This window comes from Rousettus aegyptiacus, unplaced genomic scaffold (genome assembly GCF_014176215.1).
Source record: "Rousettus aegyptiacus isolate mRouAeg1 unplaced genomic scaffold, mRouAeg1.p scaffold_m13_p_12, whole genome shotgun sequence".
Classification (NCBI taxonomy): domain Eukaryota; kingdom Metazoa; phylum Chordata; class Mammalia; order Chiroptera; family Pteropodidae; genus Rousettus; species Rousettus aegyptiacus.
The window spans coordinates 47,413,739-47,431,210 of record NW_023416287.1 but is presented as its reverse complement, the minus strand read 5'-3'; the positions used below and the strand labels follow the sequence as shown (position 1 = coordinate 47,431,210).

Below are 17,472 nucleotides of genomic sequence, written 5' to 3'. Positions count from 1 at the left end.
CTGGCTTATTTCGCTTAGCATGATTATCTCGAGATCCATCCATGTTGTCACAAATGATTTAATACTTTAACTTGCATTTCTCACTAAAATTATAAGAGGAGGTTTATATTTAAATTGGGAACATTTCTATTTTTGAGGTATTTTAATATCGTCATTTTATTTCCCTGCAGAACCTCACATAGGTGGTGTTAGACAAAGTGCCTGACATAGCTGTGATGGGAAAATGAATAGGGGCTGAAATTTTGGTCTCAGGTATAGAGTGATATAGAAATTACTTAATAAAGTGTTCTGAACTATTTCAGAACCTTCTGGGGACTAAATCTAGACTGACAACTTAGAGAACATCCCAAGGAATGGTGTGGTTGGTGTTGAAGGATGGTCTCATTAATGGGGGCACAGGAGGAGTGAGAAGGTTACTAAGTTGGCTTCCTCCTTCTGGTGGGATGACCACACCCTTGCCCAGCCTGAGACTAATGACCAAGCTTGAGGGATTTAAAGAAGAGAACCTAGGAGAACTTCCTCCTTCCCCCCAATCCGTATGTGTTTTTCCAGGGGAGGATTGTCAATACCATAACATTCTTGGTCTCTTTCCACTTTTATATTCATTGCCCCAGCTGAGCTTTAAGCAATATTACAGATGACATTTTTTATTAAAGCTTTATTTTTTAGATCAGTTTTAGGTTCACAGTAAAATCGAGGGGAAGATAGAGATTACCCACATACCCTCAACACCCACACATGCACGGCCTCCCCCATTATTGGCATCTCCCACCAGAGTGGTGCATTTGTTACAATTGAGCTTACATTGACACATCGCAATCACCCAAGCTCATGGCTTATACTTGGTTTATACTATGGTTAACTCTTGGTTTTGAACGTTCTTTAGGTTTCAACAAATGTATAATATAATGTATCCACCATTATAGTATCATGCAGAGTACACTGCCTTAAAAATCCTCTGTGTTCTGCCCATTCCTCTCTCCCTGTTCTACCTTCCTCATCGATGCCAGGCAATCACTGACCTTTTAATCTTCTCCAGGATGTCCCATAGTTACATACAATATGTAGGCTTTTCAGATTGGCTACTTTCACTTAGTAATATGCATTTAAGTTTCCTCCGTGTCTTTTTGTGGCTTGATAGCTCATTTCCTTTTAGTGTTGAATAATATTCCATTGTCTGGATGTACCAGTTTGTTTATTTATCCATTCATATCTTGGTTGCTTCCAAATTTGGGCAATTATGAATAAAGCTGCTGCAAATATCTGTGTACAGGTTTTTGTGTGGACATACGTTTTCAACTCCTTTGGTAAATACTAAAGAGTACAATTACTGGATAATTTGCTAAGAGTGCGTTTAGAATTGTAAGAAGTTGCTGAGTATCTTGCAAACATGCTATATGTACCATTTTGCATTTCCACAAGCAATGCTTAACATCCTCACCAGCATTTGGTGGTGTCAGTGTTCTGGGTTTTGATCTTTTTAGTAGGTGTATAGTGGTATCTCATTGCTGTTTTGATTTGCAATTTCCTAATGATGCATGATGAGGCTGGGAGCATTTTTTCACGCGCTTAATTGCTACCTGTATATCTTTTGTAATGAGGTGTCTCTTAAGGTCTTCAAGATGTCTGTTAAGGCCTATTTTATGTTATTTTTCCCATCTTTATTGAAATATAATAGATAGTTGCTTATATTTACATTGTACAGTTCAATGAGTTTTTTTCAATTATAGTTGGCATACAATAATATACCAGTTTTAGTTGTATAGCATAGAGATCAGAAATCCACATAACTTGCAAAGTGATTACTCCACTAAATCTAGTACCCTTCTTCCCCCTTACATATTTGTTACAACATTATTAACCGTCTTCCCCATTCTACACTCTACATCTTCATATTTATTCTGCAACTATCCATTTGTACCTCTTAATCTCTTTGCCCTTTTTTGTCCCCTCAACCCCTCTTCCATCTAGTATCCCTCAAAATATTCTTTGTATTTATGAGTTTATTTCTACTTATGTTGTTATTGTTGATTTTGTTTTTTAGATTCTACATGTATGTGGAATCATATGATATTTGTCTTTCTCTATCTGACTCATTCCATTCATCACAATACCCTCTAGGTCCATCAAGACAATATCTTTTTCTATCCCTTTACTTTTAGTATATGTGTGCCTTTTAATATGAAGTGAGTCTCTTGTAGGCAGCATATGTAGGGGTCTTGTTCTCTTATCCTTTCAGCCACTCTATCTTTTGGTTGGAACACTTAATTCTTTTCCATTTGAGGTACTTGTATTTAATACATGTTTTTTTTCTCCTTAAAGAAGTCCCTCCAACATTTCTTGTAATACTGGCTTGGTGTCGATAAATTCCTTTAGCTTATTTTGGTCTGGGAAGCTCTTTATCTGTTCTTTGAGTCTAAATAATAGCTTTGCTGGATAAAGTATTCTTGGTTGTAGAGCTTAGGTTTTCATCACATTGAATATTTTGTGCCAAGCCTGTATAGTTTTTTTTTTTTTGAGAAATCAGCTGCCAGTCTTATGGGTGCTCCCTTGTAGGTAACTAACTGCTTTCCTCTTGCTGCTTTTAAGATTCTCTCTTTCTATTTAAACTTTGGTGTTTTAATTATGATGTGTCTTGGTGTGGGCCTCTTTGGGTTCCTGGTTTTTGGAACTCTCTGAGCTTCCTGGGGTTTTATGTCTATTTTCTTTTCCAGGTTGGGAAGTTTTCCATCATTATTTCTTCAAATAGCTCTTCAAAATCTTCTTGTTGTTGGTTTTTTTTTTTTTTTTTTGGTACCCTTATGACATAGATATTATTACATTTAATAGTGTCCCATATGTTCCTTAATATTTTTATAGTCTTGCCTTCTTTGTTTTTTTTTGCCATTCAGATTGAGTGTCCTTGGGTTTCCCTTTCTCTGTATAGGTTATTCAATCCTCTTTTTATTCATTCTGTTTATTCCATTTAATATACTTTCATGTTCTTCATTTCTGACTGGATCCCTTTTATAATTTCCATTTATATATTTATGTTTTTTATTCGTTTATTTAAGTTCTCATTGAATTCATCTATACTTTCCCTAAGTTCATTGAGTATCTTTGTAACCAGTGTTTTGAACTCTGCATCTGTTAGATTACCTGACTCCCTTACTTCTGGATCTCTGTTCTGTTCTCTCATATTGTTTCTGCTTCTTTGTTTTACCATTTTGGCTGTCTTTATGTGTCTGTTTTTATGTACTAAGCACAGCTCTTAAGACTCCCAGACTTATTAATGTGGATTTATGTAGTAGGTGTCCAGTGGCACAATCCTGAGAGGGGTTCAGCTGCAGGCCAAATTTAGTGTTAAGGCCCATTTTAAATCAGGTTATTTTCTTATTGTTGAGTTTTAATAGTTCTTTTCATGTCTCCCAGTCTGTGGTTTGTCTTCTCATTTTCTTCACATTGTCTTTCAAAAAGCAGTTTATAATTTGAGTGAAGTCTGACTTACTAATTACTATTTTCATGGATTGTGCCTTTAGTGATATATCTAAAAAATCCCTGCCACTGAAAAGATCATCTAGTTTTTCCTCCAATATTATCCTCTAGGAATTTTACAATTTTGTGCTTTACATTTAGGTCTGTGATCTTTTTTGAGTTAATTTTTGTGATGAGCACAGGTTACATTTTAGTCTGTCAACTGCTCCTCTCATTTCTCTTGCTTCAGAGTAGGTTTCATAGCCCAAGAAGGCAAAATAGGGCTATTTATTGGGCTTCCCTAAATCCTCAGCATGTGTTACTTGCTTGTGTGGATTTTTTCTCCTCATTAGAATGTTATCTCCATGAGGCCAGGGTTCTCCAGAGCCAATAATTACCATATCCATTATGAATCTCAAATGTTCTGATTTTGGAAAAATTACAAAGGAACTAAAAGCCTAATCATTTAAAAAAGATACTAACAATTTTGACATACAAATTCTGGTGGTTTTACCCTTTGACAAGATTAACTCCAGAGCACACTACCTATAGGATCTCTTGAGTTTCTAGTTACCAGACTGAAGACTAGTAGTCTGTTACTAGACGGTAACTGAAAGAGATTTAAGACGTTTTGCAGAAGTGATTAGGAGAAAAGTCCAGCTATAATAGTGCAATAGAAATGGTGGAGGTTTGGTGGGCCAAAAAGGAACATGTCCAGGAAGTCTGTTATCTAAAGCAATGATTGTTGCTACCATGGCTAAGTATGTCATGACAGGCGGACTTATCTATTCTCCAGTCAGTTCACTGTCTCTTAGAGGAGGTCATCTGATGGTAGGATCTTCAGACATGCCACAGTCTTATTTTCTTCCATACCTGGATAGAAGGGCTTTGATTTGAATAAGCAATACTTATTTATTTCACCCAGTGACTTTTATTCAATAGTAGACACCTATAGAAGTTATGACACTTCATTGTTCAGATACCCACATTTCTTAAGTAAATCAATATTCTCATCTTGATCCACTAACTCTTTTGTTGAAAACATTAAGTCCACATGCAAATACAAATGGGAAAGTAGATATGGCATACAAGAATAGTTTAAGAACATTTCATGATTTATCATGACGTTAAGACCAGAACTTTATTTTACATGCAAAAAATGACTTGAAAATGATTTTCTTTCAGCTTTTCAGATATTTCCCTCATCTGTCTTCATAATGATTTTTTTTTCTGTAAATAAAAGTTTGATTTGGGGGATTTGGTTATACAGTATGGCAGTTCCAAGTATGGTGGGAAGGAGTAAAATATTGAAACTCTTCATGCTCAGTTTCTTCATCCGTAAAATGAGAAAACCAATCTCTACCCTTAGTTTTGCTATGAGCACTAAAAGAGATTATCTGTGTGAAGCCTTCAACAAGGGGCCTGTTTCCACTAAAATGTCAACACATGGTGGTTGTTTAGGAGATACGGCAAAGGAAGGAGGACCAGAAAACCACACGTCAGAGGGAATCTCAGCCTCACTTCCAAATGAAAATGTTCTCTTGGAAAGTCCATCACTGGAACAGAGAGACAACCTTAATTCTGGAAAGTGATTAATCTCTTTTGCTCCTTGCCTTTTGGCTGATCTAAGGAGATTATCCTAGGGGTGGCCGAGGATTGAAGTGGTTTAGAAAAATACTTCTGTTTGTGGGAGCAAGTGAGCCAACCAGGAGGGATCCTGGATTTGGATTATCCAGGTAAGGCAGAACGCTCCCTTCCCCTGGGACAGAAGCAGAGTGGAAGCTGTCTTCCTTTGACAGTTCTGTCTTTGAAGCTTGTATACTGACTCTTAGTATCAGTAAAACAGGGTGATTTGGGGAGAGCAATGTAAGATTTAGCCAACTGTCAACATCATATAGATGTCCCTCCAGTCTCATTTTGATTATGATTTAAAAAAATCATAACATCAAAATGCAGTTTATTAAGTCATTGATCCTAACAGTAATATTTTTCTATATTGCCCATTCTATTCATCTGAGCTAATTTATAAAATTATCAAGGAATGAGGAAAGACCAGTCTATCAAGCACAAAAATTAGATTCTTAGGGTTAAACAGAAGCCCAAGAGATGCTTAAATGCCTTGAAGAGTTGTTCAAATACCCATGGGTGGTGCTTTTTACCCAGGATGTTCTGTCACACTCTATGCTTATTAGGATACCCAAGGTTTTGCAGCCACCTTGCCCGTGGCCTCAGAGCCAAGTGGCTTGAGAGAAAGCCTGGTGAGGTACAGAGGGAAAATCACCTCAATCACCTGCCTTCTCTCATTACTTGAGAAATTCAGTGGCCTTCCTGTGGAAAAAGGTGTGTCTCAGCATACATTTCCCTGACAGAAACTTGATAGCCTGGGAAAGAAATATTGTGGGAAGCACAGAGAAGGGATTGATGAAAAATTGCTCAGTATTATCTACCCTGACACAAATATACCAAAAAGCATTTGGGAATCTAGGGTCCTAGCAAGATCTGACATGTGGGGGTGCTCACATCAGCAGTGTCGTAGAGGACTGACTGACCAGGACTTGGTAAGGTAGGACAGAGCTGAAGACAAGGAGTGTTCAGTGGAGGGGGTATGCTAGTAGGTGGGAGTTTCAGCAGGACAAGCTGGGATTCCTGGGGGAAAGGAATCAAGCCTGGTTCCATGTATGCCATGGGTGGTATCTAAGATTTTTTATGTCTCCAATTCCTTATGTATTTAGCACAGGATTTTGCACATAAGAAGAGCCCAGTAGTAATTGAGTATTTCTTCTTCTCCTTCTCCATTTATTGTTCTGGAAACTCCCACACACATCTCCAGTAATCTTTTTTGGGCTCCCTTGGATGGAGAGAAGGTCTGGGTGGGAAAGGCCAAGAGCTGTTTTATTTGGTTTTCCCTGGACACTTTAAACAAACTAAGTTAGCAGCTGGTTCCAGAATCCTGGGACAATATCAGAAGTTCCTCTGTGTCTTTTCACAACTTCCCACCAGGACCTTCCCTCTCCTTTCCTCACTGTATCTGCTCCCACTTCCACCATAACTATGTGCCTTTCTTCTGGAATGCTATGAAACCCTACCTGTGACAATTTCTAGTATAGCGCTTAGTCTTCCATAAAAGAAAGCATAGGGGGTCCCAAAGTCTTACTGCAGAACTAAACTTTAACAATTTTAGCAGTGCAAATAAACAGAAAAGGCAACACTGTAAAGGTTACTAAGTAAACATTATAAGATACTGATATCTTTCTTATTACATTCAAAATAACCACTAGCGATCCCAGTCAATTCTCCAATTACAAAAACTGAGCATCAGGAACTGAAAGGACTGCACTTGCAGATTCAGAAAACAAGAATTCATGGGACATTCCGCTCTGACCCCATGGCTACGGGTCTGATGGAGATGTGAGTGAGTGAGAGGCTTCCTGCCTGGGAGAAACCGTCCCAACACATGCAGAATTAAAAAGAACAAATGTAATATTCAAAATTCACAAATCTGAAAAAGTGTACAATACTTAAATAAGTTAAACTTTTATATGATGATTTCTATAAGTGTAGAGCATTTATACTTCTGATTTGGGACACCCTGTATACAGCCTCAAATGTTTACATTAGAAAAGAATAATGATGAGCTCTGTACCCAACCCAAGAAATTAGCAAAAGAATAAAGAATAACACAAAGGAGTAAAGGAAGAAATAATAAAGGCAGAAGCAGAAATTTATAAACTACAAGACAAATACACAGTAGGGAAAATTGCCAACCACTTTTTGAAAATACTAGTAAAATAGATGAAAAATAGTCAAATTTGAGCAATAAAATACATGGGTACATGACTAGAGATACTTACAGCTTAAAGTGATGCATTAATTAAAACATTTTAGTAAAAAATAGCTGTCATTCCAAACAATGCAGTCTCTGAGAAGCAATCATTTGTGTACACCAACTGCACCAAAGCACTTTCGTGCCAAATAATGCGTCAATGTAAGCAGTCAGTGTCATTTAAGTTTAATGTATCTAATTGTGAAAATAACAGTATCCTTTCCTGATGACTACTGTGTTGAAAGACTATGTTTAGAGGAATTAGGGAAGGTGAAGGCAGTAGCAACCTTGTGCTGAGTGCATCCTCAATCACTCCACATTCCCTCTCCACCTCCAAAAAAACCCTAGGGGGAGAACTGGGCTAGTAAGGGCAAAACAAACCCTACAGTGTCTGTGGCAGCAATAAGACATGTCCATCCATGCAGGAGGAAGAAGGGAGAAGTAGTCGGTAGTCTAACAGAGCTGGGATTGGGAGCCACAGTGACAACATCGACCCTTGGACACTCAGGGAGGGGACTGTGCACAGGGTGTCAGGGCATGGGCTGAAGCGGCTGGATGCTAGAAATTAACTGACTGATGCTCTCTCCCAGGACCAGCCTACATGAAGGAGATGCTTCTGGGAGTAGAGATGCAGCAGAACAGTTGTTATTGGGAAGAGGAGCCCATATAAAGGAAGTGGGGAGAACAAAGCAGGGGTTCAGAAAGGAAGGGCATATTTGTGACACCAGAACTGGAGGAAGGGGCTCCAGAGGCCTGGAACTAGAGGAGCTGTCCCCCGACTCCAACAAAAGTGAGGAAAACTAACATCACACACAAAAGAGCCACAGAAAAGACCTCTGCTTTAATCCAATACCAAATTCTTATCAGTAAAAAGAAATAAGGAGTAGAATCAGGCCCTTGGAGGTGATGAAAGTTTACCAGAAAGATATGTTCACAAATGGGTGAAAATAGCAATCAAAATTTCAAAATAAACTGAAATAAATTAAGAAAGTAATAGAAGACAGTAAGGAATATTAGAAACCAGAATTTGAAAACTAGTAAAAAGCATAAACTATTTCAGAATGGATGACTGAAATCGAAGGACAATAACACAGTTCTGGCAGGGGAAGGGTTCACCTTATGGACAGGCGTAGCTGCTCCAGACCATGCAAAAAAGGAGGACTATTGTCACTCAGTGTGGATGGTAGGAATTGTTGGTGCTCAGGGATCTCTGGGCACTGGGTGGTGGTCCAGGCCAGATTGAATGATACAGACAGAGATCAGTGAAACAGCTGTAAATTGGGGAGGGCTGATACTCAGGACACCAGAATCCTAGGGTCGAGGGTCTGGCTTTGCCTGATGAGCGGGGTATTTGGCGAGGAAGACGGGGATCCAGAATGGGGGGTGAAGTGGATGGATGATGAGTGTCATATACGGCCTTTGAACCAACTGCAGCAACAAGGGCTGGAGCTCTTTCATCTTACTCCTATTCTGCGATGGAAATATGACCTTACACTCTTATTATAAGTGGGTCTAGTGGCCCAAGTGCAGAGGATGATGGACGCTGCAGTCTCCCACATTCCCTCTGCATGCCCACAAGCTCATGCTTATGTTGTGCCCTCAGAAAGCTCCAGCAGCAGGGAATGCCTCCTCAGAGCTGAAGCCCCACTCAGGGGGTGGCCGATGCCTTTGCTAAGGACAAGGAAGAACTACCCCAGTTCCTGAGGTCTTCAAAGGCTTGGGTGAAGCTCAATTGCAGCTGCATGACCAGGCAATCTTGTCCCTCTGCCTAACGCTGCCTTCCTTGCTGATCAGTGTAACTTCCGGGGCCTTTCTCGCAATGTCCATCTCAGAGGCTGTCTCCAGAGAACTCAGTCCAAGGAGACAATCTGCTTTCATAAGGGTCATCTCCTGGGCCAGGGCAGGTATTATTTGAAGCTTAGAATGTGGCTGGTGACAGCCTGACAATCCCTTCATGTTGTCAGATAAGAAATTTGGAGAGGACAGTGACCAGCTGGCCTGGATTTCCAGCCCAATGGTGGCTGAGCCAGGACTAGAAGCCAGGCTGCTTCATCCTTTCCAGCTCCACTGCGACTCATGCCTCCCAGGAAGGTGTGCTTGTCTACATTTTCTGTATGTTAATCTTATATATTTCTTTCTACACTTTCTTCCTTACACACTGGGAGGCTTTTTCATTGAAACCTGGATATAGTTTCCTTGAGAAATATTGCCATTCTGGTATACTTTGACCTTCACACTTTTTCCTCGAGAGCATTTACTCTCCTCTTTCCTAAATGTGTTATAACACGCTCTCTGGAAATTTCCTGCTGACATTTTTAAAAGAAAAAAGAAGTATGCACAATGATTCTTCCTGTTGTCGGGAAATCAGAACGTGGGCCAAAGGGTTCCCTAAATGGCCTGAGTTTACTGTTACAGTGATTGAAGCGGTTTATTTCAGGGAGCTGAAAGTACGCTGGCTTCCACAGTTGAACAAATATGCACCAATTCTCTAGAAAACACTGAACGTCATTTAAACTCTGCTATTTTTTTAAAGCTCCATATTCGGTGCAATACTCTCCTCTTTGGAAATAATTGGTCACCAGTTGTTTTTTGCTTATATTATTCACATAGAGCACCTACATGAGAAACAAAAAAACAATAAAACTGACAAGGATTCTGATCTCAGCTGATTTTTAAAAATTGTGTGTATGCAATATTGAAAACAATCACTTTTCATCTCCCATGCAAAAAAGGCAGAATGAAGAGTATTCTTAAAATGACTTTGCAAGATGTGTTTTATTTCAAGTCAGTTATGAACCCAAACTATATAGGACCATTTTTTTTGACATATTCTAGTCCATTCAATGATTCTTCTCAGAAACTGTATTTTAATATGGAATGAAAACTACGTTTCAGTCATAAATTTCCATGCTACATTGTTATTTAATGAAGAGGTTGTATTATCAATAATAATAATTTAAGAAAAGGCCTTTTTTTTTTTAATTTCCCCAAGCTCAATATACATATTTCTTTCATAATTATGAACTTAAAAAAACCCGTCTCAGATGTAAAAATGTGAATTGGAATATGTAAACTCTTTGATATACCTGAAAAACAGGAAGGAAAATGTCACATACTGGAAAAAAAATTGCCTTAAATCATCGAAATGGGAAAAAGCGTGTTGAGGGACGGGGAAGGCAGAAGAGTGCTCATGACCTCAGTTAGTAAGTAAAGAGTTACAAAGTCAAAGCATTCCACATTCGCTGGGCGGCATTTTTTATCTTTCTTCCTCATGCCTGTGTTTCACCAGGAACAGTTACTCGCTGCAGCTGAACAGCCACCACCATCGGAGTCACTAATTAGGTCTCCACAAAGCCGGTGTCCACATATTTGTTTTGCTGCTTTTTTTTTTTTCCTGAGAAGTCACTGATGTTTAATGGAAAAAATTTTTTATTAGTTTTCAGTTAAGATAAGGCAGTAAGAGTGACACTAATGTTATCTTTTTGCTTAGAATGAGGCTTATCCATCCACTGGCATCTTCATCGGTCATCAGCTCCCTCTCTTTCCCTCCTAGAATATGTTTAGGAGTATTTAGCCTCCTATTGCTGTTGCATATTTGGGGTGTGCTGAGGCCCATTTGGTCTCCTCACAGCAGCTTCCCCATTGGCGACAGAGTGCTGTTTATTGCATTATAGTATCTCTTCAGGAAGGGCGCAGTCCCCTCACAGGAAAACATGGCGTCTTTCCTGCTTTCTTTTTCTTCTCTTCTGTTCTCTGAGGGAGGAGACACATAAATGATTCCTTCAAATAGTCCATCAGAATACAAGACATTGTTGACTAAAATATAAGCCAAGTAGCCCTGATTTCAGAGAAATGGAATTACAAATTCAACAGTGCTTAACTTGCAAGGAAACTTTGACTGCAAAAAATATGTCAACTCCCTTCAGGCCACCTGTCAGAAGAGAAATCATTTCCATCAAACTAGAAATGGTTTAGCTCTTATGAGAATATTGTGCTTTTTAAAAAACGATTCAAATGTTAACTTGATTTGCAGTCTGTGTCCTAAGGTATCAATTTGTTTTTTCTCTAGTCCATTTGATCATAGTTTCTGGTGAACGGTACAGAAATATTAATTTGGCATAGAGATCTTCCTCTAGTTCCAGTTCCCCTGTCTCTCGAACTAAAAAAATATCTGTGCACAACTTCAAAATTCGATCCACATTTGGAAGCTCTTCAAACATGATGGAGTGAGAAATCCCACTGAAGAATTCACGAACAAACTTTCCAATCACAAGGACAACTGAAGCATATAATCCCATGATACTGAAAAAAAATTAAGTAGAAATTGTATTTAGCAGTTAAATATGGTTTAAAACATGTATAAAAGAAAAAAAATAACACTTTCCTTCAACATACATAGAAGATATGATAAACTTATCAAAGATTACATTGCTTTCCCTCCAGTGAAAACATTCACTTTTTTTTTTCTTTTTAAAAAAGTGATGTAAGGTAAAGGGGGTCAAATATATGGCGATGGAAGGAAATTTAACTTTGGGTAGTTAACAGAATGCAATATACGTAGGATGTATTACTGAATTGTACACTTGAAACCTACATAATTTTATTGACCAGTCACCTCAATATATTTAATAAAGAAAAGTAATTCATGTTTTTTTTCTAAAAAAAAAATGGATAATAGAACTGTAAAACTTGAGAAATAAAAGTCCTTTGAAATCTCACATTTTGGAAATTACCAATGTTAACAGTTTCCCATATGAACTTCAGATGGTTTTACTGCACAAATTATATGCATAAACCACATAATATATTTGTTAGAAATCCAATTGTACTATATGCACTTTTTCTGTACCTAGCACTTTTCACTTTAACAACACTTTCTCGAGATTCATTTTTATCATACAACTCAGATAGACAATGTTTTCTTAAAAGGCTCATTCTAAGAAAGATTCTAAGATTTCTACTTGTGCATGTAGGGATGTGCATGTCCTAGGATTTAAGGATCAGAATGCGGTTAAAGAGTAACATTGGGCTTGTTAAAAACTGTGATTTCTAATTGATTCCATGTCTTCTAAGTTCATAAGGAAATCTAAGCATTAAAGAGATAAACTTATGCCTATGAATTGCATCCAACTATGCCATATAGTTAAAAAGCTGGAAATATAGCTTCTAGTCCTGTCATTACTGGTGTGACTCACACAAGGCATTTTGAATTCTTTGAGACTCTGGTTCCTCATTTTTTAAGATGACAGACCAAGGATCAGTGAAATTTAATATTTCATCTATAAAAGTTGAGAATTTAAAGATGAGAGGCTTCTCATCTTCAACTTGATATGATACAGAAGTAGACATTTGAAACTGTTAATCCATTAATGAATCCTTACCCATAGCCAGCCAGGAAGCCCAGACTTGGAGGGCTAACTTTGTCATTGAAGACCACCAGCTCCAAGGCCTGGACATGTTGATTGTATAATCTATTTCCAGTCAGGTTGAGAACCCACCATTCACTGTTAGATTGAGTTGTATTGTCTCTGGACAAAATGATGGTGATATTCATAAAATTATTTTCTGGAAGAGGAAAAAAAATGAAATCAAGTTAGCATGAGAACTTTAGGATTTAATGCAAATCAGCAGTCTCTGGATGGCAAAACCTGGTTACTATTTATAGCATATGATTCCAGGATGCCCATGTAGACTTGTTAACAATGCAAGTAGAAAAGGAAGAATGGGTCCGAGGTGTGTATGGGGTTTCTCTTTTTCACTGTTGCTACATGTGTATGGCAGCCAAATCAAAGAGAGAGAGTGGGAGATCCATCACCTGAGCATCTTTGCTAATAATTCCAAACAACAAATTAGGTATTTAAAAACCTAAGACACTGACTCTTGATCGAATTTACTGAGTGTCTGCTAAAAGGAAGTCATTCCATTAAATGTTTAGGAGTTACAAAATTGCATATAGCATGTTTCCTTATTTCAATGGGAAAAGGTCAGGTACACAAGCACGTTTGATGGGCATATGGCAACCACCATAGGATCTGCATGACAAAGTATGTGAGCTTGAAGAGACCACGTCTGGTATGATCCGTGAGGGCTTTCCAGAGGAGAGGACTTCTGAGTTGAGTTTTGCTGAGTGAGAATATCAGCAGGTGGAGATGAAGGAAGGATTGATGGCATGAAGCTCTGAAAGTTCTGAAAATCCATAATGAATGGTCAATGATTACATAGGGTGAATGTAAAAGAATAGTAAAAGGGCAAACAAAAAGCTTAGAGTCCTGATGAATAGGTCTTTTTAAGAAGAGGCCACCCCTGCCAGTAAGAATAGAGCCTGCACTGAGAATTATGGTGGTAGACCGCAAACACTGTGAGGGGAGGGACTGCATCTGCTTTACTTCAAGCTAAATTCCTAGGTCATGGGATTCTAGGACAATGTCTGGCAACAAATATCTGTTTGTTAGATGGATGGATGAATGCATGGATGGATAGATGAAGAGAAGTGAGGAATGGTAGGAGACTGGTAATGATAAAGTTCTTATCCAGGAAGAATGTGAACCACCAGAATACTCAGGAGCAGGAATAATGTTGGTTCTGAAGTCTAGAGAGTTCTGAGAGGGGAAATCTGGCCCTGGGGCCAGATGGACCCAGATAAGCCTGGGTTTGAATCTAGTTCTGCCACATCCTGCCTGTACAAACACAGCTGAGTATTTCACACATGAGCCTCAGTTTCCTCACCCATCAATTGGTGATAACCATCAACCTATGGTAAATATACCTTGTGATTAAGATTAAAGATAACTCAGTAAAGCTCATCAGATAAGGTGTTAGGTTATTGTGGGCAGGATCTGAAAGCACCAAGTTCATGTGGTCTGGGTAACAGGACTTCATAGGCTGGACCTCAAATTACTCTCAGGCAAACAAGACAATGTGGGGGGCTGGAAAGGACCCGTAAAAGAAGAAATGAATAAACGATGCTGCGGGAATGAAGGCAGGGAGGGGCTGGTGTCTGGGGCATAGGGAAAGACTGACCTTGGAAAAGAGAGAGGACACATCTTTCTTTGAATCTGAAGAGAACAAGATAAGGAACTATGAAAATATAAGATGTTTTGCCAAGGAGCAGCAGGAAGCTGAAGGAATGGTCGCTGGCCAGCTGGGACCATTCTGGAAGGTGATGGCAGGGAACAGCCTGCTGAGGGACAGACCTCTGTCAGGGGAAAAACTAACTGTTGAATAATCTGTACTCGCAGACTGAACATTTCTAGAAGTACTCTGGATTGAAAGGGAAATACCAAAGTTCTCAATGTATCTTGCGATTACTTTGTAAGACATACTTCTTTAAGAAGAAAAGGAGCAGGTGTGGGTCTGCCCAGTGCTCACCTTTTGGGCCCTCTATCCTGCCTCTATTTACGGTTCTCTCCAGGAGTGTTCTAACTGACTACTTACATCTCTACTCGCCAGTTAAACATGAGCTGTGCAGAGCCTGGTGACAGTGATGATGGCAAATGAATAAACATGAATTGAATACTGCATTGTATTTCTACCTTGAGCGGATGTACACAGCTACTCTGGCCCAGGTAATCAATTAAGTCAAATGATGCTCGATTATTTAAAAAAAATCAAAAACAGCAATTCACTCCCATCACGGTTGTATTGGGAAAACAGTCCCTAGAGCACTGCTTGATACTTAGTCACTCATGGGCTGAATCTAGTACATTTCCTGCTATCTTTTCATTGTTCTTGTTGTGGAGTCTTTATATTTTACACTGTATGAGGTAGTATTCTGCCACAGATATGGCTGATAATAGAAATAAGTAAAAAGAATGACTAATCAGTAACATAAGTCACTAAATATGAATTTAAGTCAATCGGGTTCTATATCAATAAAAAAATAAAATGAAGAACATGGCTCCTGGGTGAGTGAGTGATTCCTGTGGCCAGTGAACGCAGCCAGGAGACTTGTGCTTCTTGCAAGTCATGTTACATAGGGAAAGAAAACTGAAAAGTAGCTTGATGGAGGCTGAAAATGCAAACTGTAGAAGCTGAATCAAAGAAGGATTTTAAAAAGTTCTGAAATGATTTCTTCTCATTCTTACCAGATAAAAGTTGCTTTATAGGTTTGGAGTTAGAGTCACTAGGTGCTTTCACGTAATATGGGTAGATCCTTTCTATAGTCCTGTACATTAAGAAAAAAAAAGTAATTAAGTTTTAATTGCTTTACCCACATAAAACATTTTTATTTTGCTATTTTGATGTTCTAGCAAACAGATAATGATGAGAGTCTTCATATAATGTCTAGTCATCATAATTTGTGGATTTTCTTTATAATCAAAACTCTCTGAAGCTGAAAAAACTCACCAGGTTCTATGAAAATGCTCATGTAAACACTATACACAATCCAGGTAATGGCTTCAGGACTGCCACAGAGATTTTCCCATGCTTGTGACTGTTTCTGAAGCAAGTGGCTGTCTTTCTTGCTAGGAGACTGTCATTCATAGCAGTGACATTGAGTGCTCTTCTAATTTTAATTTTTAGGATTTAAAAAGTATCTCTAATCAAGTAGAATGCATGAATTGATCTAGTGATAAGAGTGAGGTCTGAGTTGATGACGGGTGAGCTGGACTTTATTCTACCTCTGCTGAGATGAGCTGGGTGACCTGAGCAGGTCATTGCATTGTTCTAGACCGGTTTTTGCATCTGGGAAGTGATGGGAGAGGATTTGACGATCTTCAAAAGCCTTTCAACTTTAGTGACTAACAAAGGATATCTAAGTCAGGAATATGTTTGAGGTCTGCATCATGGCGGTTCTTATATTCAATGCATAAAAATGAGTCCAGGGTAGACAGGAAGACAGAACTGGGTGATGGCTGGTGGACATTTGAAATACTTCGTTTAGCAGTTTTAGACCAATGGCACTTTTGTCTCTTGCTAGTTTTCATATTATAACCTAAACATCACAGTTTGGATGTTTGAAATGGAGTACTTATATGGGAGGATAATACATTAAGATACAATTTTTTCTTCAAATTTCTGGTTACCCCTTGTCTTCCTCCTCGCCCCCTTCAGGCATTCAGTGCCCCTGGGGAAGGAGTAGTAGTAGAAAAGGGGTCTTGTAGGGTCTTTCCCTGGCTTCTGGCAATTGTGGTGAGATAACAGCAAGGTTTACTATTCAGAGGTGAGAGCGACTCCATGGCTAGGTAGACAGAGAGTGATGGGGAAAAGAATAGAGTCTTTTTAATCTAGCACAATGAGACCTCCGAATAGAAATTCACTTGAATTATCAAAGAATAAAGAAATTTGTATTTTTTATACACAATGAATTTGTAGATAGAAATTCCTTACTAGATACACACATCTATTAAAGCTATATTAACAAAAAATCAACTTACACTGGTGTTTTTGAGCTTTCTGTGTTGCCAGCTATCATTTTAGCTATATTCTCTCGTGTAGTATTTTCAAGAGGAAAAGAAAGCTTATCTGTTGCTATTTCTGCTTTTGCACCAAGACTCATGTTTCTGTGAAGAAAAAAAAATAACTTGATGTCAATGATTATTCAGAAGTCTGGAAGAGAAATTAAAAACTCATTTGACTTAATTTTATTAACAAGGTTTCACTGGGTTCACAATTGCCAACTCCAACCCTTTCTGTACACCTCACCTTTCTGTTCAGCTTTTTAGATAACCAAGTTAGTAAAACCCACAAGCAGAGGTCACAAACCCCTTTAAAACAGATGGCGGGTGAGGAAGCAGAGTCTGCTGACCAAAAGAGAAACTGTCTTGATGTTCTGATACAAATTTCCAAAAACATTCTTTATATTAATCCAATAAAGTTGGTCTTCATGGTAACTAATAGAATCCACATTTAAAAAGAATGTTCAATCAGAAGTTGATTTTTAATATTATTGTTATTTTTTTGGTAGTTCTTCAAAGAAAGGCTAAGAAGTACATTTTTGGCAGTACAGAATTCCATGTGAGGAATTGGGGACATTTAAAAGGAGAAAATAAGATTAAAGGAGTTCTTTAAATTTTGAACTATTTTCTTCAAACTATTTCTTTACTATTTCCTTGTGAATTCAGTTTAGACTCTACAAGGTTTTCTTTATAACCTGTCAGGATTCTTTCTTAATTCCACCCAAGAAGCAGGAACTGTGGACCCAAGTAAACCTAAAACTTGACTGACAAATAAGCTTGTATAGAGTCCCGAGTCAC

The 17,472-nt window shown here is 38.4% G+C and overlaps 1 protein-coding gene across 10 annotated transcripts in view; it reads right to left on the bottom strand.

The window, feature by feature from the left end:
• Nucleotides 1-5,212: 5,212 nt before the first annotated feature.
• Nucleotides 5,213-17,472, bottom strand: part of PIEZO2 (piezo type mechanosensitive ion channel component 2) — a 375,431-nt gene continuing 363,171 nt past the window's right edge. For 9 of the 10 annotated variants that reach the window (XM_036229852.1, XM_016119848.2, XM_036229845.1 and 6 more), the window contains 4 exons: nucleotides 16,654-16,779; nucleotides 15,361-15,440; nucleotides 12,658-12,841; nucleotides 5,213-11,578 (listed from right to left, as the gene is read on the bottom strand). In XM_036229852.1, coding sequence (XP_036085745.1) covers nucleotides 11,326-11,578; nucleotides 12,658-12,841; nucleotides 15,361-15,440; nucleotides 16,654-16,779 — 643 coding nt within the window. In that variant the 3' untranslated portion in view covers nucleotides 5,213-11,325. Of the gene's footprint in view, nucleotides 11,579-12,657; nucleotides 12,842-15,360; nucleotides 15,441-16,653; nucleotides 16,780-17,472 lie in introns of those variants that run through there. The other variant, XM_036229851.1, reaches the window with a different exon arrangement.